The sequence below is a fragment of the Sciurus carolinensis genome, chromosome 13 (assembly GCF_902686445.1).
Source record: "Sciurus carolinensis chromosome 13, mSciCar1.2, whole genome shotgun sequence".
NCBI classification, from domain to species: domain Eukaryota; kingdom Metazoa; phylum Chordata; class Mammalia; order Rodentia; family Sciuridae; genus Sciurus; species Sciurus carolinensis.
In genome coordinates this window covers 4,780,024-4,803,409 of record NC_062225.1, presented here as the reverse complement: position 1 = coordinate 4,803,409, position 23,386 = coordinate 4,780,024, and the positions used below count along the sequence as shown (strand labels likewise).

The window sequence follows — 23,386 nt, the reverse complement described above, 5'->3', positions numbered from 1 at the left end:
TGGTTAGATGGATTCCCAAGTAGTTTATTTATTTTTTTTTTTTGAGGCTATTGCAAATGGAGTTGTTTCCCCCATTTCCCTTTCAGATGTTTCATCGCTTATGAATAAAAATGCTTCAGATTTATGGGTGTTGATTGTATATCTTGCTATATTGCTGAATTTATTTATGAGGTCTAGAAGTTTTCTGGAGGAGTCTTTTGGATCCTTTAAATATAGAATCATGTCATCGGCAAATAGTGACAGTTTAAGTTCCTCTTTTCCTATTCATATCCCTTTAATTTCTTCAGTCTGTCTAATTGCTCTGGCTAGTATTTCAAGGACAGTGTTGAATAGAAGTGGTAAAAGAGGGCATCCCTGTCTTGTTCCCGTTTTTAAAGGGAATGCTTTCAGTTTTTCTCCATTAAGAATGATATTGACCGCAGGCTTAGCATAAATAGCCTTTACAATATTCAGATATGTTCCTACTATCCCTATTTTTTTCTAGTGTTTTGAGCATGAAGGGGTATTATATTTTGTCAAATGCTTTTTCTGCATCAATTGAAATAACCATATGATTCTTATCCTTAAGTCTGTTGACATGATGGATTACGTTTATTGATTTACGGATGTTGAACCAACCTTGCATTCCCAGGATGAACCCCACTTGATCATGGTGCACTATCTTCTTAATATTTTCTTGGATACAGTTTGCCAATATTTGGTTAAGGATATTTGCATCTATATTCATCAAAGATATTGATCTAAAATTTTCTTTCCTTGATGTGTTTTTTCCTGTTTTGGGTATGAGGGTGATATTAGCTTCATAGAATGAGTTTGGTAAGGTACCCTCCTTTTCTATTTCCTGGAATACTTTGAGAAGTATTGGAATGAGTTCTTCTTTGAAGGTCTTGTAGTACTTGGCTGAGAAGCCATCTGGTCCTGGGCTTTCCTTGGATGGTAGGCTTTTGATGGCTTCTATTTCATTGCTTGATATTGATCTGTTTAAATTGTGTATGTCCTCCTGGTTCAGTTTGGGAGGAGCATATGTCTCTAGAAATTTGTTGATGTCTTTGGAATTTTCTATTTTGTTGGAATATAGATTTTCAAAGTAGCTTTTCATTATGTTATGTGTTTCAGTGGTGTCTGTCATGATATTTTCTTTTTCATCATGAATTTATTAATGAGTTTTCTCTCTCCTTCTCTTTGTTAGTGTAGCTAAGGGTTTGTCTATTTTGTTTACTTTTTCAAAGAACCAACTTTTTGTTTTGTCAATTGAATTTTTTTTTGTTTCAATTTCATTGATTTCAGCTCCAATTTTAATTATTTCCTGTCTTCTACTACTTTTGTGTCAGGGACCAAGAAGAAGTTCTCATTCTGAGGACGTTCTGACCTTTATGATAAGCAGCAGCCCAGGGAGCATTTTGCGGTTGCCTCCCCCGCGCAAACACCCTGCAGCTGACTCAGGCACCCTGCAGCTGAAGGCTGACGGATTCCCGGAGCGCGCCCCCTCCCCACTCCCGGCTGATAGTTTTGCCTATGGCCCGCCCCCGCTTCTCTTCCGGGATTTCACCTTCCCGCCTGCGTGAACTTGCACCTTAACAGGAGCCCAAAAGAAAAACACAGCCAACCAGCCTGTGTCTCATCATACCCCTCATTCCCTCAGCATAAATACCCTTGAGAACAATAAAAATTTGCAGCTTGATCAGAATTCCTGTCTTGCTGTCACTCCCTGTGTCTCTTGTCCCTTCATTCCTTCTCTCTTAGGTTTGCCGTCCTGCGTTGATGTCCCGCAGGTCGGGACACTTTTGGAGTTGTTCTGTTCTTCTTTTTCTAGGGTTTTGAGCTGTAATGTTAGGTCATTTAGTTGTTGACTTTTCATTCTTTTCTTGAATGCACTCCATGCAATGAATTTTCCTCTTAGTACTGCTATCATAGTGTCCCAGAGATTTTGATATGTTGTATCATTGTTCTCATTTACCTCTAAGAATTTTTTTTACCTCCTCCCTGATGTTTTCTGTTATCCATGTTTCATTCAATAGCATATTGTTTAGCCTCCAGGTGTTGGAGTAATTTCTGTTTTTTATTTTGTCATTGATTTCTACTTTTATTCCATTATGATCTGATAGAACACAAGGCAGTATCTCTATTTTTGCATTTACTAAGGGTTGCTTTCTGGCATAACATATGGTCTATTTTTGAGAAGGATCCATGTGCTGCTGAGAAGAAAGTGTATTTGCTCTTTGATGGATGGAATATTCTATATATGTCTATTAAGCCTAGGTTATTGATTGTATTATTGAGTTCTATGGTTTCTTTGGTTGGATTTTGTTTGGAAGATCTATCCAGTGGTGACAGTGGTGTGCTAAAGTCACCCAGAATTATTGTGTTGTGGTCTATTTGATTCTTGGAATTGAGAAGAATTTGTTTGATGTACAGGGATGCACCATTGTTTGGGGCATAAATATTTACTATCGTTATGTCTTCCTGATTTATGTTTCCCTTAAGCAGTATGAAATGTTCTTCTTTATCCCTTCTGACTAACTTTGGCTTGAAGTCCACTTTATCTGCAATAAGGATGAAAACTCCCACTTTTTTCCTAAGTCTGTGTGCCTGGTAGGTTTTTTTCCCATCCTTTCACCTTTAGTCTGTGGATGTCTTTTTCTATGAGATGAGTCTCTCACAGGCAGCATATTGTTGGGTCTTTTTATTTTTAAATCCATTCTGCCAGTCTATGTCTTTTGATTGATGAGTTTATACCATTAACATTCATGATTATTATTTAGATATGATTTGTATTCCCAGTCATGTGGGCTTATTTTTGGTTTTCAACTTGGCTTGGTTTCTCCTTTGAATGGATTTTCCTTTAAGGTAGTTCCTCCCTTTGCTGACCTACATTGTTGTTTTTCATTTCCTCCACATGGAATATTTTGTTGAGAATATCCTGTAGTGCAGGCTTTCTATTTGTAAATTCTTTTAACTTTTGTTTATCATGGAAGGATTTTATTTCGTCTTCAAATCTGAAGGTTAGTTTTGCTGGGTATAGGATTCTTAGTTGGCAACCATTTTTTTCAGAGCTTGAAATATATTGTTCCAGGCCCTTCTAGCTTTTAGGGTCTGGGTTGAGAAGTCTGCTGCTATCTATATTGGTTTCCCTCTATATGTAATCTGATGCTTTTCTCTCACAGCCTTCAAAATCCTATCTTTATTTTGAATGTTAGGCATTTTCATTATAATGTGCCTTGGTGTGGATCTGTTGTGATTTGTGCATTTGGTGTTCTGTAAGCCTTTTGTATTTAATTTTCCATTTCATTCTTCAGATTTGGGAAATTTTCTGATATTATTTCATTGAATAGGTTGTTCATTCCTTTGGTTTGTATCTCTAAACCTTCCTCAATCCCAATAATTCTTAAATTTGGTCTTTTCATGATGTCTCATAGTTCTTGGAGATTCTGTTCATGATTTCTTACCATCTTCTCTGTTTGGGCAACTTTATTTTCAAGATTAAATATTTTGTCTTCATTGTCTGAGGTTCTGTCTTCCAATTGGTCTAGTCTTTTGGTAATGCTTTCCATTGAGTTTTTTATTTGGTTTATTGTTTCCTTCTTTTCAAGGATTTCTGTTTTGTTTTTTTTTTTAGAATCTCTATCTCTTTGTTGAAATGATCTTTTGCTTTCTGCAGTTGCTCTTTCAACTGCTTATTGGTATGATCGTTCATTGCCTGCATTTGCTCTCTTACCTCATCCTTTTCTTCACGAATTGTTTTAATCATGTATAATCTGAAGTTCTTTTCTGACATTTCTTCTATCATACTGTCACTGGATTCTATCAATATAGAATCTAGATTTGTTAGGATCATTTTCTTCCTTTGTTTTTTCATGTTGTTCATGTATCTTCCCCTCTAACAGTGCAGATCTGGGATATTGCAGTTTCCCCCCATAGGCTTATAGTGACCCTATAGGTTTTCAAAACCTTTTCTTTGAGGGGGAGAGCAATATTAGCAGTGCCCAGTTCAGACAGTATGTAACCCGAAACCAAATAGCCCCTATGAGGATGTTAACAATATTGTCATAATAAACAGAATGAGTCCAAATATTATCTTCAGTATAACAAATAGATTTGAAATAAGGCCTGCAGTTTCTAATGGAAGACAAAGAGGATGCAGAGGGGTGTAGGATGTAGCTGTTAATGGGCTAAGAAAATAATATATATAAGTTCTAGATCATAGAGTGAGCGTAATCAAAAAAAGTCAGTTGTTAGCATGGGAAAAGGAAGAAAGGGACTCTGAGCGAACAGGTAAACAAAAGAATAATAGAGCAAGAAAAGTAAAGAAATAAAAACTTAAAATTTTTCAATAAGGAGAAAAAAGAAAATCTACACTATAACAGTCATATAGTATTCAAACCTCTCAGTCTTCAGTAGCCTGATGCATGAGCGGTATCTGACAATGAGCTTCAAACCTCCAGCAGGCATCTCAGGATGAGACTTGCCCCACCTAAAGATGGGAGATACAGTTTCCAGGATTATCCAAGATGGCCACTCTGGCTTCAAAATGTGTTGGTAAATGGGGAACTGCAGCTCAGGGTGTGGGTGTGGTCAGTTGGAGGTTCTGGAGGCGGGGTGTAGTTGGTTGGGCAGGGGTCCTGGAGGTGGGGTGTTGTTGGTATGGTTGCGGGATCCTGAAGGTGGGGTGCAGTCGGTCTGGGGATCCTGGTGGCAGGGAGCAGTCAGTTGATGTGAGGGCCCTGGAGGCAGGGAGTGATTGGTTGGGCCGAGGGATCCTGGAGACGGGACTCAGTCAGTCCGGCCAGGGGTCCTACAAGTCCTGGCTGTTGTCTCAAAATGGCAAAAGCCACATGTAGCCAAACCTGCAGGTATTGTGACAGTGAACTTCCAGGCAAGAGCAGGCAGCTGGTGCTCCACTGGTGGTCTGTGGTCAGTCTGATGACTGCTGTTGGATGATCGGGAGGTGAACCTTGGGCGATGAATGATGGGTAGGTGAAAGCCAGGAGATGGACAGGCAAGCAGCAGGCAAATGGCGAATATTAGGCGCCAGACAGTGAGCAATCTGCACTCAAAAAGTAGTCGATATGCTGACAGACTGCAGGTGATCACAGTAGACAAATGAGGTAAATAGCAGGGGATAGATAAGTAGCAGAAACTGCCTTACCAAGAAACAGGTATCCTCTGCTTGAAACCTGAGTTATGGAGCGACAAGGAATACAGCCTCCCTCTAGTCCGCCATCTTGGATCCTCTGGGGTATATGTTTTGTATCTGACAAATGAACTCATTCTCTCTCTCTCTCTCTCTCTCTCTCTCTCTCCCTTCCCCCACTTTCTGATCATCATGTGAGCTGCTTCCCTCCACCATACCCTTCTGCCATGATGTTCTGCCTTACCTTGAGCCCCAAGGAATGGGGCCAGCTGTCTATGAATTGAGACCTCTGAAACCATGAGCCTCAAAATGAACTTTTCCTCCTCTACAATTCTTCTGATTGGATCTGTTAGTTACAGCAGTGAAAAAGTTGACTAAAACATGTTTGAAGTGCCCAGAGTTCAAATTGATAAAGACATAGGGGGCTACAGGGGTGAAGAGAGAGAATGAGTGGCCGTTTCTACTGGAGCCAGGGTTTCAGTTTTGAGTGGCAAAGTCCTAGAGACGAACAGAGGTGGCCACTGAAATATCCACCAAAATGGTTAAAATGACAAATGCTTTGATATGTTTATTTTACCACGGTTTTGAAAACCTGCTAAAATTTTTCTTGAAATGTAGTCAATATATGGCTTTGCAGAAATTTGACATGTAAATACCTTTCTTATTTATTTTGTAAATAAAACAAAGTTTTTTTTCTCAAAGATTTTAGTCTTCTCAGAATCTTTCAGGGTTTTAAAATTTCACCCATACATAGAACATCCTTTGAGAGATTTTATTAGTCACTTTATCTTTGTTTTCTTGTCAAGAAAATTTTTAAATTTTGTGTTGCAGTTGGCTTTGCTTTTTTTTGGACCCTGGATTGAACCCAGGGGCACTTAACCACTGAGCCCTTTTTATTTGTTTAATTTTTATTTGAGACAGGGTCTTTTCAAGTTGCTTAGGGCCTCACTAAGTTGCTGAGGCTGGCTTTGAACTTGCTATCCTCCTGCCTCAGCCTCCTGAGCCGCTGGGATTACAAACTTCTGACACCGTGCCTGGCTGCAGTTGGCTTTTCTATATAAATATGACTATAAATATTTTTCTTCTAAATGTGTCTGTAGATTCTATGGGGTTTTTTTCCCCCATAGGCAATCAAACCATCTACAAATCATGATTTTCTATTTCTTCCTTTCCAATTGTTGTTCTTTTATCCTTTTCACGTCTTCCTGCAGAGGGCAGGACCTTCAGTGCAATTGGAATAGAAGTAGACATAGAAGGTGTCCATTTGTCTAGTTCCTGGCTTAGAAAGAATGAGTTTCACTGTTAAAAATTGTTGCTGGAGCTTTTCCTAGATGCACTTGACTTCTCCTAGAGAAGCTCCATTTCTTACTTCTAACACATTTCCGTCATTACTAGAGGATGAGATTTTTCCAATGAATTTGCATCTATTGAAATGATCTTATATTCTGTATTCTGTTAATTTGGTAAGTGACCTCTGTCAGCCTTCGAGTGCTGAGCTACCCGGCATGCTGGGAGACCCTCGCGTGCGCATGCTGGGTTGTCACCTTCCTGTTCCCTGCGTTTGGCTTTCTCCACTCATTGGCTCATAATTTTCCATTCTTAAACTTCCCTCCTTAAGATCTGTGTCAAGGTTTTACTAGCCTCCTGGAGCTTCTTTGGGAGTGGTTTCTCATTCTGTGGAAGAATTCAATTATTTGAAAATGATCTGCACTTGGGGGAATATTTTAAACTATCGGTTTAACTCATTTAATTAGTTTAGAACGGTTTAGGTTTTTCCCTCTTGCGTCAGTTTTAGTAATTGTATTTCTCTAGGAATTTATCCACTTGGTGTAAAGGTTTTCACACTCTTCTCTGATTATCTTTTGAATGTCTGCTGGATCTGTGGGCTGCGTCCCCTTTGTCCTTCCTAGAATTGTCTCCAGCACCTTTCTCTGCGGCTGTTGCTCAGTCTCACCAGATGAGTGTTGGTTTATTATTATTATTATTATCATTATTTTTTTTCACACAAACAACTGTTCCCTTTGTTGATCTTCTCTGTTGTACCTTATTTTCTATTTCATCTTTTGATGCCCATAAAAATATCATCTTTTTAAATGCTACTTTTGGAGAGTTTACTGTGTTTCTTTTGTGCATCTTAAAAAAATCATTATTTTTTATTTGGAAGCAAATTATTAGTCTCTACAACCCATACGTATTGAGCTGATTTCCAGAGGAACTATTCATTAGAAAATACCGTAATGCCAACCTGATTAAAAACACAGAAAATACTATAAATGTTTGTATGGGACTTTTTGTTGCCGTTGGGGTGAAGTGAAATTTAGAAGCCGTGTTCCCTCTCTCTTCCTTCTTCTTTAAAAATTGCTGCTCAGGTTTCTGATTATTTGAACCATCGTTTATCTTTAAGCCTGAAGAAACAAGCCCCCGCATCCCAGGACTACTTTGCTGCAGTTTCTGTTAGTTTTACATCTCAATTTGTTCTCGCACCCTGTAGAAACTCCATGCATCTTTTTAAATATTTCTAGCCCCGAGTGGGAACTTTATAGCACTGATGGTTTTCTCTCCAACTTATTAGTTTGAACGTTTTCCAGAATACGAGGAGCTGAAGGCTAGCACAGTTCTCCAGCAGAATCAGTTTCATCCATTCAGGAAACTTGTTCCCCAACTGGTCACAAATCATCTGCTCTTTCATTTCTTTTCCAGAGAGCAGAGTGGGGCTTGTTCTCCTCATCTGGAAAACATGACATACTCTCACCCATATGCAAATCTATGTTTCTAGCAAATTTTCCAGGATAGATTTGAGCTGTGCCAAAGGCAGTATTCCAATTGTAAATATTTGGAAAGTTCTAGCTCATTTACTTTGGTCTCATTATTAACCTCCACAACAGTACACATGGCTCCCCCACACGTCTGGGGCCTACCCATTCACTCCCTCTGTGTTTCTCCACTTAAAGCCCCACACTTTACTTACCCCGATTTCTATGTGAAGGAAAGTGTCGTGCTGGACACATCTGCAGTACTCCCTGTCGCTGGCCACTGCCCCGTGCATTGGACACAACAGGGTGGGGCTCTCAGCTTCCAGGAGCGGAGCGTGCACTCCTGCAGAGCAGTAGGACATGTCACAGGGCCGACACCCAGGGAAGGGCCAGGCACCTGAGGGGACTGGAGAAAGCCAGCTGGGAACTTGGGGTGTTTTGAAATCCCTCCGAGTGAGCAGCCCTCTGTGGAGTCACCCAGAGGCTGCCCCTCATTTGGTGTATGAGGGGGTCAGTCTGGTTCTGGAAAGGCCCAGGGAGAACAGGTGCTGCTTGTCAGAGGCCAGCCCTAGACAGAAGCAGCTCTGAGGGGGGGTGGGGCCTGGCCCTGGGGACAGCGCCACTGCCCCAGCCATCCAGGAAGTGCTGCCTCCCACCCTCCCCAGGGACCCTGCCTCTGTCTTCCTGGCTGCTCTCACCAGCCCAGGGACCCCACAGAGGCGGTGGGTGTTGGGGAACGTCCAGGTCCCTTTCTGCACTCATGGGCCCTTCCAAACTGTGACTGTTTTCAAACGTTCAGCAAAGTCGAAAGGCTTGTGCTGTCGAAAGGTGCACCCAGACATTCGTCCGGGCGGGGACTCCATCGAGAGTCCACTGCAGGCATGTTACCGTTCTTGCTGAATCGCCCTCACACATCCACGGTCACCTGCCCCTGGGTGACAGGGGCGAGCACTGAGGAACGCCACAGCCGCAGCCTTGCCCTGTGAACACTGCATGGGCACTGCATGAACCTGATAGTAGGTCCGGATGTGACCAAGGAGGCAGGAGGCCACTGCTGGAGGGACTGGGCACCCGCACAGCAGCTGACTTTCCAAGCGTGCACCCTAAAATAACCACCAGGGTGTAGGGTAGCAAGGACACAAGCCAGTACCAGAGGCTTCCTGCCATGATCTAGGATTGGTACCTGGTAACGTGTGGTTCCTGTGACTGGCAGCGTGGCAGGTATGTTTAAGCCAGTGTCCCTGAGCCATGCGCTGCGGCCTTATGATGGCCGTGACGTCAGTAGGCATAGGAACCAGCTCCACAGGTCGTGGGACCATCAGATAGGCAGTCTGTCACGGACGAAATGTGGTCTCGCAGCACCTCACTCGTCCACTCACCTTCTCCTTTTGATGCATTTCCAAAGTAAACGTCAGGCATTACCAGATCCCTAAATAATTCAGCAGGCGCATCAGTCACTCAGCTCCAGCGTTTGCCTGTGGTTCTCTTCCTTCTGCCGCCGGATTTCCATGCAATGAAACGCATGTTCGGTCTACACTCGCTGAGTCTTGACAAGTGCACACATTTCCATAACCAGAACCCCTGTTAAGGTCTAGTCTGCCACCGATCACTCCAGGACCTTCTCTCTGTCCCTTCGTAGTCAATCTGCATGACCACCACCCCAGATGCGGCCGTCACTCTGATACTTTCCCACTGCAGGTGAGATTTGCCTGTCCTAGAAGTTCATGTAAGTGGAACACAGAGTCTCACCGCCTCTGCAGCAGGCTCAGGAACTCTGCAAGATCCTGTTTGAGATTCTTCATGGTGTCACTCTGTTCCTTTTTATTGCTGAGTCGGATTTTAACGTCATGGATATTCTGGGATTTATTTCCTGTTCTCTCATGATGAGTAGACACCTGAAATGTTTCCTCTGGGTGATCCATTCCAATAAGCAGAACAGCCGCAGACGTTCTGGAATAAGCCTTTTCGTGAATACTTGTTTTATCTCTCTTGGGCAAATAGTAGGTGTGAAATCGCTCGTTCATCGCATGTGAGTTTGTTAGTCTTATGAGAAGTTGAGAGAGTTTCTCCTGAAGCGCTTCACCACTGCAGAGGTGTGAGGCCAGTCTCTCCACGTCCCTGGGGACATTGGACGTCGTGTCATTAGTCATCCTGGTGCAACCTCACTGTGGCTTTCATTTGCATTTCCCTCCTGACCCATGATGTGCATTTGCATATAATCTAAATTTTATTTAAATATAGAGTTGTTTGACCTTCTTATAAAACTCAGTGATGAGGAGGTTGCCTTTAGCTATATTCCCATTTTTTTTACTGGACAAGTTCCCTCGGCTGCCTGTGTGGTTGGGCCTGACCTGGGACCCGTAGGGCTGGGTGGGCGAGATCCTACTGCACAGCAGTTTGGCCTGCAGTGGGCATCCCAAGATCCCAAGATACAAAGGCGGTTTCTAACAACAGCGTTCACAGCTTCCAGGTTTCAGACTGACGGAAACCTGCTTTTCAGTTAACTAGGAGTTCTTACGCCTTCTGAGAAATAGGCAAGCAGGAACTCAGCCGTCTGAAGCCCAGATTCAAAATGAGCATATATAAACGGTAATTTGAATTTCCTGAAAACTGCCACATAAATCACCTCCATTTGCCTTCCCTGTCACATGGAGATTATTAATTCAGGATTTGGCATTCTCAAAAGCACTGTGTCAAAAGTGTCTCAGAAGTGCTTCCTGAAGTTTCTCTCTTGCCTCTGATTGTCAACAACAGCTACTTGAGTTTTTAATTTTTAATGACTGGGAGTCTAAGTTATTTGGGTATTGTGATTTGGGTATTTGCTTCCCCAGGATGTGAGGGAAAGGCAGGGCCAGAGGTGGCTGTGCTCTGGGGACCCTAAGTGAGACCCAACTCCTTACCTTTCTATAGAAGTCATCAGAAAGGTTCCAGGGCAAGGGGCACAAAATTAGCCCAGAAGGCAGGGTGGTTGGGCAAAAGCCCAAGGGGTGACAGTTTTGAGTCTGTGCTCCAACCTCTTACATCCCTATGCCTCAGTTTCTTCATTTGCCAAATGGGGAGAGTGGAAATTGCTACCTGCTGAAGATAGTCACATGGCTCTTTTTTAAAATGTATCAGGGATTGAGCCCAGGGATGCTCAACCACAGACCCACACCCCCAGCCCTTATTTTATATTTGATTTAGAGACAGGGTCTCTTGCTAAGTTGCTTAGGGCCTCACTAAGTTGCTGAGGCTGGCTTTGAACTTGCAATCCTCCTGCTTCAGCCTCCCAAGTCACTGGGATTACAGGCATGTGCCATCCCCCGCCCCCGCTGACAGTCACATCACCACGGCACACTACCCTGCCCTCACCCAAGCCCTCGGGGTCTCCTCTCTCTCAAACACTGGCGCTCCCCAGGACAGGCCTGAGCTTGGCGGAGTTCTGCCTGTGTGCTCTCCGCACGTCACACCATCTGACTGAGCCTCGGTTTCTTGAGCTGTTTTAGTCAGCTTTTTTTTTTTGCTGCTGTGACCAACAGACCCAACAAGGACAAGTTTAAGGAGGAAGTTCATTTTGGAGGTCACACTTTAGAGGTCTCAGTCTGTCGATGGCTGACTCCATTCCTCAGGGCTGGAGTGAGGCAAGACACGGAGGCCATCCGGTTGGAAGAGTGTGGTGGAGGCAAGAGGCTGAGAACAGGGCGTTGGGAGGCAGAGAGAGCTCTCCTCACCATGACAAAGTGCGCACCCCAGAGGCACACCCATGACACCTCCTCCAGCCACACCTGCCTGCAGGTACCCCCCAGCTCATCCCTCTCAGGGTGAAGGCTCTCATTTCTCCAATAAACCTTCTTGCATTGTCTTACACAGGAGCTTTTGGGGGACGCCTCACACCCAAACCATAACAAGCTATCCGTTGGGTAATAATTTCACATCTGAGAATCATCGAGACTATTGAACAATGAAGAGAAAGTACGTAGCACAATTCCTGATTTGAAACATATTTTATGCTATGCTTTGTGACATAGGACATTTGTTGATATTCAGTTGCAATACGTACTTAACAGTGGTTGAATGTATTATTATCACTTGATGTAAATTATATAACTGTTAATGAAGACGACACAAAGCGTCGGACATTACTTATGACACAAGTCAGTGGAAAGAACAGAAAACCCAATGACCTCTCTATCACCAAACGAAAATATAGAATAAACTAGAACTAATCGTTCACCAGAAAAATACTAAAGAGAAGCACATGCGCGGTCAGTGAGAGACGGGTTGGGAGATGATCCGTATTTACACTATTTTATGTGGGAAAAAAAATGAAAAACACGATTTCTTTCAAATGAAATGCTTGGGTGGCACCAGAATAATAACGGTGGTCCTTGTGTTTTTCCTCCAGTTTCCTGGCATTTAACATGGATGCGATTGGTAACCTGGCTTTTCTGTTGAAAGCTGTGGACTTCCGCGAGAGGGTTCTTCGGCGGGGTTTGGTGGCCAGGATTTACGATAAGGTAAAGATCAGTACGATAAAGTAAAGATACGGTATCTTATCTTTACGATAAGGTAAAGATCATAAGGTAAAGATTGCTTTCTCCCTCCTGAGTGTGTTTGAGGCCCCTCCCAGCAGGGGAGAGCTGGCTGCTAAATTTAGCCGAGGCTGAGTCAGCTTAATTACAGGCTTGAAGGGCCCAGCCGGGCAGCCCTGCGCTCCAGAGCCAGCGCCCGTTTAACCCCTGAGTGTCTTTGACGGCCCTCCACCAGCCATTCGACTGCCGTGGGAGGTGAGGAGTGGGGTGACCTCTTGAACCTCTATTGGAATTGAGAAGTCATTGTCCTATGTGAATGACAATTGTGTTGCTCTCCAAGGGAAAAGGTTATCAGTTAACGTGAAAGGTAACATTATCCTAGTCTGAGATGCACCCTATTTCCTATCAAAACACCCACGAATCTACAAAAGCATCAATCTTGGCACAAGCACTGGTAGAAATCGAGAGGGAATGTCTACCATGCCCAGGGCTGGCAGGGTTGGTTGGAGGAAAGGTCACCCCACCCAGCAATGCCCACTTGTACTCTGCTCCAGCATAAACAGACAATGAGACCCCAGGGGAAGGCTGTGCTCATCCCGCCCTCTGTCCTAGCCCAGCGTTCTGGGCTTAGGGGGCTGCACCCAGAGCCAGGCTGCCGCTCTCCCTCTGCACAGGAATTCCGACTGGTCCGAGTCGGGCCCCCGCCACTCTCCTGCTGTGGTCCACCTCTTTTTAGATCAAATACACTGTCATGTTTCCCAGCACGGAGGGGTAGGAAGGAGGAGGGAACGGGACACGTGGAGATGGGTATTGTCCAGAAAACCTCTAGAGGCAGAGAGTCCTGGAGGCAGTCTGTGGTGGAGATCTGTCCTGGTGGAGCAGAGCCACTCCGGGGGAGAACCTGCTGAAAGCTAGGCTACGGGCTTGCAAATCCGTCCCCCCTCCAGGCAGGCATCTGCGGTGAGGCGCTGCCAGACCACAAGGGCACAAGCAGATGGGTTCAAGGGCTGCATGTACTCTGGCCTCATCAAACATGGCACCGGCTGACATCAGAGAAGGCGACGATCAAAGCAAAATTGCTGTGTTTGCAGAAATAACAAAGGAGAAAAGGCAGCCTGTAGCTGGGCAAGGTGGCACATGCCTGTAATCCCAGCAGCTCCGGAGGCTGAGGCAGGAGGATTGCAAGTTCAAAGCCAGCCTCAGCAACTTAGTGAGGCCCTGAGGAACTTAGTGAGACCCTGTCTGTAAATAAATATAAAAACAGGCTGGGGATGTGACTACGCGCCCCTAGGTTCAATCCCTGGTATAGAAGGAAGGAAGGGAGGGAGGGAGGGAAGGAAGGGCGGGCAATATGTGAAGTAACCTCCCAAGACAGCAGAAGAGGAGCCAGGAGAAGAATGGACACCGAATGAAACGGCTGCGGATCCCACCTGTGGTAACACATATTCCTGAAAATTCCTGAACAAAGGGAGCAGAAACGACCATCACAGACATCATGGAAAAATATTTCCTCAGTGTGTAAACATCCCAGATGTTAATGGAAAAAAAGCCTGAGATCCAGAATAGAGAGAATATCACATAAGCACCAGACAGAGCGTGAGAGTTTACTCAAGAAGGTGATCAGAGGAAGTTTCCCTCCTACCACTTCCTAGAAAATTCTTCAAAAACCTACTCCATTGGACACTTAAAAGAATCAAAATTAAGTCAATAATAAGGAAGTCTAGTCACAAAAGGATTAGTGGTTCCTCTGAAGCCCATATATGTGTTTTTAAAAAATAATTACAAAATTAAATATAGATACTAGGGGCTGGTGGTGGAGTGCTTGCCCCACATGCGTGAGGCACTGGGTTTGATCCTCAGCACCACATAAATAAATAAAATCAGGTTATTGGGTCCATCTACAACTAAATTTTTCTTAATTTAAAAATATAGATGCTAAAAACTTTTTTTTTTTTTTTAAACAAACCATGAGCTAAAAACTCTTGGGTACCTGGTTCTGCAATAGATTGGATCTACTCTATTTTTTAAGATAAAATGAAAAGTAAAGTGAAGACTTGCTGAATTTCTTACTTTAATTGTAGGGTCATCAAAGGGTCTTGTTTTGTTCTGACTTTGACATTTAAAAGAACTCAGATTAATATATATATTTCATTAAATTGAAAGCTAATGTGAATACTGAACACGGGATGCTCATTTTCCAAATCACTATGGAAGACAAAGCACAGAAGATAAATAAGTGGCCAGAAGTTTGTATGTTCAGAGGCAGAGCAAAGAACAGCTGGGAAAGGGTGTCCTCAGAGCTGCTGGCGTGAACCTGTGCACAGGTCGAGGGAGCCCCCACCGCCCGTGGCTGCCAGCTGGAGAATTTCTCCAGGCTTGCTTCCCAATCTGCTTCCCATTAATTGTGATATGGCCTTTGTCTCCAATTTGGCTCAGTACAAGACCCGGCTCCCTGGCCCCAGAAGATTAGCGCTTTGATCTTGGCCTGCGCTGATCTGGTAATTCCTTGAAAACAACACTCCATTACAATATGATCCCTTGGTTCCGTCTACAGCAAACCATGGAGAGGCAGCTTTGGACGCATTTCCACCCTGGAAAGGCAGAAGTCCCTCCAGCTCCCACCCCGGAAGGTGGGGATTAGGTTTAAATGTGAGATGAAAGAGGTGTCGGCCCTCCCAGTAAAGTGCCCACTGTCAGAGTAGATTAGAAACAAATCTAAGTTCATACATTTTGAATAGAAACAAATATAATGACCACATATACATTGGCATATGTGTCACAAAAATAATTCTGAAATATACTTTTTAAAAGATGAGTAAATACCTATTGGATAATAACGAGATATTTTCAGGAAGTTGGTGTATCAGGCCAGGCTGCCTTAGCAAAGCCCCCCAGGCTGACTGCCTTAAACAACAGGAATTTATTTTCTCACAGTTCTTGGAACTAAAGTCCAGGATGGAGGTCCAGGGTTGGCTTCCTTGGAGGCCTCTCTCCTTGTCCTGCAGATTGCTGTCCTGGTGCTACCTCTCACGACCATCCCTCTGTGCATTTGCTCCCCTCTGTCTCTTATGAGGATGCCAGTCATATTGAATGAGGGCCCACCCTAAATACTTCATCTTAACTTGATGACATCTGAAAAGACCCTATTGCCAGGAAGGTCACATTCACAGGTACTGGAATCAGTACTGGGAATTAGTACTTCAAAATATCTTTTTAGAAGATATAATTTAACCAATAGCAACAATGTTGATTTTTTTTTTAAATGAGAAAGACTTCAAAGCAAAAATATAACCTAGGGCGCTCCCAGGCAGGCATGGTCTAAAGGTAAAGCCCAAGTTGTGGCTGTAAAATCTTCTAAAGACTGAGAAGGGTCAAGGGTAGGTCTTCAGTCAGGCAAAAGGCCCTTTGAAGAGATTAAGGCTATGTCTCACAGACCCTCTCAACTGTAGAGCTTCTAGGAGGAGTAAGGCTATTGTCTCAAGACTTCTCCACACTCCTGCAGTGTAGTGTCAAAGAGATCTGTGATGCGGCTCTTGTCTAATTGACTGAAGTTCTACAAAGATTCACAGGAAATGCACAAAGTTTTTAAGAGAATTGCATCAGCCAAGCATCTTTCAGCTTGTGCTGAGACGGTACAAAATGAATAGAGCCCCTGAGCCACCCAGCCTCCACAGACTGGAAGCAGCCTGAGAAAAGCACCCAGCCATGGATCACGCTGCCTTACGTGAGAAAGGAAAGGTGCCTCAGAAGGAAGAACCAAGAGCCCAGGGGTGGAGCCAAGAGCCATGAGAATAAATTTCCGCTGAGTTTGAGTAGGAGTAGGACCTAACCAGGGAAAGTGATCTGACGGCTTTCAGATTTTTTTTTACTTAAAAAAAAAAAAAAAGGTATTTACTTTTTACACCAAGAGATAAAATTCCACTGATTTTTTTGGGGGGTTGGGCACTGGGGATTGAACTCAGGGTCACTCAACCACTGAGCCACATCCCCAGCCCTATTTTGTGTTTTATTTTGAGACAGGATCTCACTGAGTTGCTTAGTACCTTGGTATTGCTGCGCCTGGCTTTGAACTCTCAATCCTCCTGCCTCAGCCTCCCGAGCTGCTGAGATTACAGATGTGCACCATGGTACCCCACCCCACTGATTCTTAATGGGACAGACTCATTTAATGCCAGCTGTGAAGACTCTATGGACTTGCCCAGAAGTTCTGTGACCTGAGAGGCCAGCACTCTTCTTCCCCCGCTAGTGAAATTTCCAGCACTGTTCTCATCAGAGATGTGCTTTCAGCTTTCCTTAGCACAGGAACCATTTGGATTGGAGCAGAGATGATCATTTGATCAGCCTGGGCCAATCAGATATTCTTTTCTGTAACTAGGGAATTGGGACCAGAGCCTTCAGTTATGTTTTTGGTCATTGGAATTCTAAGATGTCCCCAATCTTCCTTTAGTTGGATATAATTCTAACTTAGTTATTTTGGAAAAGTAATGGCTGATAATAGTATTAATACCTTCTGAGGTATGGAGAGCCATCTGGACCTGTGCAAAAAGACCTATATGTCTCTTTGAGTTCTTGCATGATTTTGGAATTTCAATGGACTACTAACTCCTGTGTTCCTTCTTTTAGAACAAGAGAAATTATCCTGTCCTGTCCTACCACTATATGCTGGCTGTGTGTAGGACAGCTAACTTGCCTCTTTAGTGACTATTCAAATCAAGAGGAATTCTACCTAAGGAATGGTGCCTGAGGAGGCTTATCTGTACTAGACTGGATTTAGATGATGAGATTCTAGTTTTTCAACTAATACTATCATGGTATAAAACCCTAATGGGAAGGTGTGAATGTGATTTTGGAGGAACATGAATTATTGTGGACCCAAGGGTCAGCCATGATGGCCAGGATCCAAGATGGCCTTCAGAGATCTTGCCTCCTGATAGTCAAACCCTGGTATTGTCCCCACATTGTACCCAGATTGGTTTGTGCAATGCTAGAACACACCAGACATGAGGGGATCTGCCAAGAGTGGGTATAAAAGACTTGTGCCTTAGTTTCTCTTTCTTTCTCCCTTCTCCTCTTCCTCTCTCTCTGTCTTCAGACTTTCATTTCCCTCCATCCTTCTCTCCACCTCTTCCTCTCTCCCTCTCTATTCCATAGCCCATCTTGGGGGAAACTATATCATGAGCAGCCCATGTGGCAGGGCTTCTTACCCAAAGTCCTATAGCCCTAGTCAAACATTCAGAGCCCTCAAGGACCTGGACAGTCAACAGCTTGACTGTAACTCATGGGACAACCTGAGCCAGAAGCACCCAGCCCAACCCCAGCTCCGACCCTCTGAGACTGTGTGAGGTAATGAAAGTCTTTTATATTTTAAGATGCTGAATTTGGAACTAATTTGTTTCACAGCCATACCTAATGAATACAGCATCCCAAACCAAACATGATTTGGGAATTAGCATCGATACACACATTTTTCAAAACAAACTATAAATGGGATTATACTCTTTCAAAACCAATATTTCCTTTTAATATTGTAGTGTGATGCTCTTTCATGCCAATAAGAACATGATAGCACAGGATTCCGATGCTCCTTGTTTTTCAGTAATTATGGACTGTGTCATACTGAATGCTCAACAGTGCAGTGTTTAGACATTATATACTGCCAAATTTTTCCCTACAAATGTTGAACCAAATTGTATTTTCCCAGCACCATATCAGGGTTTAAATCTCTCCATACTTATTTTGCTAAAACATGATTTCTCCAACTTTCTATCTTGAGGGATGTATCATATTCTCTTCATACATTCATGTTATTTATCCTAGAAAAATAAGTCCACTGTAGAAAATCTGCTTTAATCCTACTTCAGCAAAGTATTGGATGCTCACTGGAATTAACTCGACATTCAGAAGTATATTTTCTACTTATAATTATTCCCCGCCAGAAGAGCAGTTGTTTATTTTTTTCCTAAGTGTCTGTTTTCTGGTTTGGAGAGAAGAAAACCTTCACACACACATGGATATGTTTTCTGAGTATAAAATAAACATTAGGCATGTGGTGTGGTGGGGGAAAAAAGTGAGGGTTTTAGAATCAATGAGGTTTCCCCACTTCTGAGCTGCAGCTTCTCCTTTATAATTTGGGATAATAAGAGTGAGTACAATACAAACTCGCTGCATGGAGGGAATGAGATGAGACATGTAAAAACCCATTTTAAAAAGCTATAATTCTTGCACTCATGTTAATTCTCTTAGTTACTGCCATTGAGGTAACTATTTTTTTTTTTTTTTTGTCAATGCAGTTAAATATCATTGAGTCCAGTTTTCTAGGGCTGGGGTGTGGGAAGACCACAGACACTGTTAAGCAAAGCTTCTGCTGAGCTAGGTCACATCTAGTTTTAGCCCAAGACAAAATGAAATATGTGCTAAGACAACACCTGAGAAGTTAAGAGGAAAGAATGTGCACCTCTATATTCTCATTTTTATTTCTGGCCCAGTTTTTTGCTCAGCTAGCTATAGACTGGTGTCTCTCCACCTGTATTATTTTGGACTATCATGAAAAAAAAAAATGATTCTGTTCAGCAGTTTGAACATCTGACCCAAACAGAGTCTGGTGCCCTAGGCAGGGTGATTTCCTCTGGAATTCTGTATTCCCCTAAAAATAACCCTGTGGTTTGGTTCAGAATCTTTAAATAAAAGAGGCTAAAAAATATGAATGAGCTTCAGAAATCTGCTTTTCTTGCTAGCACTTCAGTAATGCTCTGGAATTTTCTTTAAAAAGTACATTTCACTTTAGAGATGTTGGATCAGCCCTTCACAGAACATCCTAGAACCTGACTGTGAAAGCACCCAGAAAACCACTCCAGATGCAGGAACTCACACGAGATTTTATTAAGCAAACAAGCAGAGTGTCTGCCCTGAAGGGTGAGAGAGAGAGAGAGAAAGAGAGAGAGAGAGAATGGTGGGGGAGCTACTCTTCAGGAGTGGAATTTTGTGGGCTAACAATCTGACCAATGACTGCGTGAGCTAACAATCTAGGTTGTAAAATGGTGTGTGTTGGGGGGCAGAATAATGGCAGAAGTAAAATGGCAGGGGAGTAATGGCTGCAGCCCTGTTAACCCATTGTCCCTTCATTCCCCCATTTTTGTCTTTATAAAAAGATCCCTTTTGGGCGAATGGGTGAAGGATCCATCTTCAGTAACTGCTTCCTGCGAGGTGTGGGTGTAGCGCTGATTCAGGGGAGGGAGATATCATTGCACAGGTGGGGGTTGGGGACTGGATAGTTCCACTGGGGAGTGCACTTGTAGCCAGGCTTGGATTCTTCCTTTATGAGGTTCCGATAGTCCTTTAATACAAGCTGAGTAATAGTCTGATTAGAAAAAAAAATTTTTTTGAATCTGATTTTGTACAAATTTCAATGTGCAGGGGGTAAAGGCCAGTATGATGGAAATTATAAGGAGTGGGGGACAAAAATGGGAGAATAAGTTGCCATAATTAGCCCAAAATGGGCCACAAAGATCCTCGGGTAAGTTCGTTCCTTCTCCTCCCCAAATCCTCCTGCAGCCGTTCGATCTTGTCCTTTACAAATTCCTGATTGGCTGGCATAGAAGCAGCACTCTTCCTGTGAGCACATTCCTTTTTCTAGTGAACCCATAGGGTGACTTCCATGGGAAGATATGCCAATATGCCCCTAGAAGCAAATTGGAAGAGAGGCACTCCTGATAATTTTGGGGTGATATCCGCCTACTCTGAGGGGGTGCTGTTGAAAGTCAAAGAGCTGTTAAAGTCCAGGGCTCTAGCCAGGAGATGAGAGAAGCCCGGTCTCATGCACATCCAACATTCCTGTGCCATGATAGGGTTAGTTAAATTGAGTATGTGGTGTGTGGTGGTGACTATCTGTGTTAAGAATAGATCCTCTGAGCATCTGCTGTGAACATATGTACAATGGGTAAAACATCCCTGGGGACAGTAGGAGTCAATCTTCCAGCAGTCCCTTGGGCAATCTAGGAGGGAGGAAATGACTGATATCTAGACAGATCTATTGGGGGAAAATCTGATAGGAAAATGGCAGACAGGGCAAATGGCAGGGGAGGCAAGAATGTAACTGGCAGTTCAGTCCTCTGGTGCCTCGGTGTTCTGGTCCTCAGCCTCTGGAACAGGAAAAAGGGTGGAAGGCTTGATGGCCTTCAGCCTGAGGTGGAGAGGTCCCACTGGGGTGGATGAGTATTTGTTGGAAGAAACCTGAGGGTTAGAAACTAGAGAGGAGTTTGTGGATTGAGAGGAGAGTTTTACCCAAGAAATGTTTAGCCATCCCGGTAAACCTCGCACCTTGACAGTGATTGGCATGGCCAGGATCACTGTGTGAGCTCCCTGCCATTTGGGAGATAGAGGGGCTGTAGCCTCCTGAAGAGGAGAGATAAGAACTTGGTCTTCTATTTGAAGCCAGGAGAGCAGACAGGGATCTAGGCAGGGAGGAGTTGGCGTAACCTCATAGGAATGCCCGAATGTGAATGAATATATGAGAAGAAAGAGAGGAAAGAAGAGGCATTATCCCAGGGGGACGGATGGGACAACTGTACGTCAGCTCAAAGGGGAGATATTGGGAGCAACAAAGATGCTGAAGAACAAGAGGCAGGAGTTTAACCCAGTCAAGGTGAAGTTCTAAAAGAAAGTTTTGTTAAGACATTTTTAAGAGTCTGGTGTATGCATTCTACTTTACCTGATGACTTTGGGTGAAAGGGAATTTGGAAATGCCAAGGGACTCTGAGAGCTTGGCAAGTTGTTGGGAAACTGGGGAGATGAATTCAGACCCATTATCTGACTGGAAGGAGGTAGGCACTCAAAGTGAGGAATGATTTCATGAAGGATGAAGGTAGGGACAGTTAGTGCCCTTTGGTTGGAGGTGGGGATGGCTTCAACCCATCCAGAGAAGGTGTTCACCATGACCAAAAGGTATTTAGATTTTCTTACTGTGGGCATGTGAGTAAAATCAAGTTTCCAGTCTACCCCTGGAATGGCACCACGGGCCTGGTGAGTCGGAAAAGTGGGGGGGTCTGACGGCTGTAGGATTGGTTAGTAGGCAAACTCCACCTGTGGAGGAGAGATCCTTCAGAAAGGAGATGTCAGAGGTGGATACTTGCAGATAAGTCTTAGCAAATTATAAGAGTGAAGAAAGGTTGGGGTGGAATAGACGGTGGAGGTAGGAAAGTATCTCCCTGTTTGGAGGCAGTGGAGGTGAGGGATCATGGAGAGTCATAATGGGGGCTGGCGTGGATGATAGGCAGCCCTTTTAGCCTCCTTGTCTGCCTTGTTGCCTGAAGAGATGAATGCTTGGTCTGTCTGATGGGCTGGGCCATGTACAAGTAGGCCTATGGTTGCTGGGGGGCGAGCAGCCTCAAGGAGGTTTAGGATGTAGCTAGAGTTGGTAATGGAGTCCCTTTTGTGGTAAGAAGACTCCTCTCTTTCCAAATAGCAGCATGGGAAAGGATAATGTGAAAGGCGTGTTTGGAGTCAGTGTAGATGGTGAGGGATTCTCCCTTTGTGAGGCTGAATGCGCGGGTGAGGGCGGTTAGTTCCTCCTGCTGGTTGGTGGTGGTGTTAGGTAGTGGTCCTGACTCTATGACCTTTTCCAGGGAGACAATAGCATATCCAGCCCTTCGGATCCCTTCATGGAGAAAAGAGCTCCCATCAATGAACCATATGAAAGTAGGGTTGTGTAAGGCCCCTTCCTGGACATTGGAGGGGCAGGGGAGTAACTCCTCCAGGGTCTCAAGGCAGCTATGGAATATTGAAGCGTGTAAGTTGGAAGGCAGGGGTAAGAGGGTGGCTGGATTTAAAGGAGGGCATGTCTTACAGGAAATGGAAGAGTCCTCAATAAGAGCAGCTTGCAAGGCTAACACCCGACAGGCGGTAGAGTTTGCAGACCTTGTAAGTAAGAAGCTCGGACAGATGATGCGGGAGAGCACTTCTGTGGGAGCCCCAGAGGAAAGTTTTTTTTGATTCCTGGGTTAAGACAAATGCTGTGACCAATACCCTAAGACATGGTGCCCAGCCTCTTATGTGGGGGTCTAGACTTTTTGATAAGTATGTCACTGGGCCAAAGATGGGACTGAACATGTGTCCTAAGACCCCCAGAGTGAACCCACTTTTCTCAAACAGGTAGAAGGGTCTGGTTAAGTCAGGGAGGTGGAGGGCTGGGGCTTGAAGAAGGGCTTTCCTTAGGGTCTGGAGAGGGGCTTCCGCCGGGTTGAGAGGTTCGGTGGGAGCGCCCTTTGAAGCCTCACACAAGGGGGCCACCAGGATGGGAAAATTGGGGACCCAGGATCGTAAGTATCCTGCTGACCCTAGAAAGGAAAGGGCTTCTTCCTTGGTGGATGGAGTGGGCATGTCCTGCAGCAATGCTCTTCTCTCTTCAGTGATGGCCTTAAATCCAGGTGGGAGGCTGACTCCTAAGTAAATGACCCGAGGCTGGGAAAGCTGCACCTTTGCTGGGGAGACCCTAGAACCCCTGTCAGCCAGAAAATTTAGAAGCTTAACCGTGTCTCTTTGGGAGTCCTCGAGAGAGGGACTACATAGAAGATCATCGTCAACATACTGTAAGAGGGAGGAGGAAACGAAAGTGAGAGAGGTGAGATCCTGAGACAGTGTTTGGCCAAAGAGGTGAAGGGTGTCCTGAAATCCCTGTGGGAGGACTGTCCAGGTCAGCTGAGAAGAAACTCGAGGGAGAGGGTCAGTCCAGGTGAAGGCAAAGAGATCCTGAGAGTCAGGATGAAGCGGGACAGTGAAAAAGGCGTCCTTCAACTCCAACAGAGAGAAGTCTGTGGTGGAGGAGGGGATGGAGGAAAGCAGCGTGTAGGGACTGGCCCAGTGGGGAAGATGGGGACCACTGCTGAGTTGATGACGTGGAGCTATTACGCCAAACGGAGGATCCATTAGGCTTCTTAACAGCCAGGATGGGAGGGTTATCAAGTGAGTTGGCGGGCGCAGGAAGCCTTTCTGCCTTA

General features: G+C 44.3%; 1 protein-coding gene across 1 annotated transcript in view; it reads left to right on the top strand.

Annotated features, from left to right (window-relative positions):
- Window positions 1-23,386, top strand: part of Acoxl (acyl-CoA oxidase like) — a 296,158-nt gene that overhangs the window by 181,506 nt on the left and 91,266 nt on the right. The window contains 1 exon segment of the mRNA XM_047522545.1: window positions 12,269-12,380. Within this exon segment, the coding sequence (XP_047378501.1) occupies window positions 12,269-12,380 (112 nt within the window).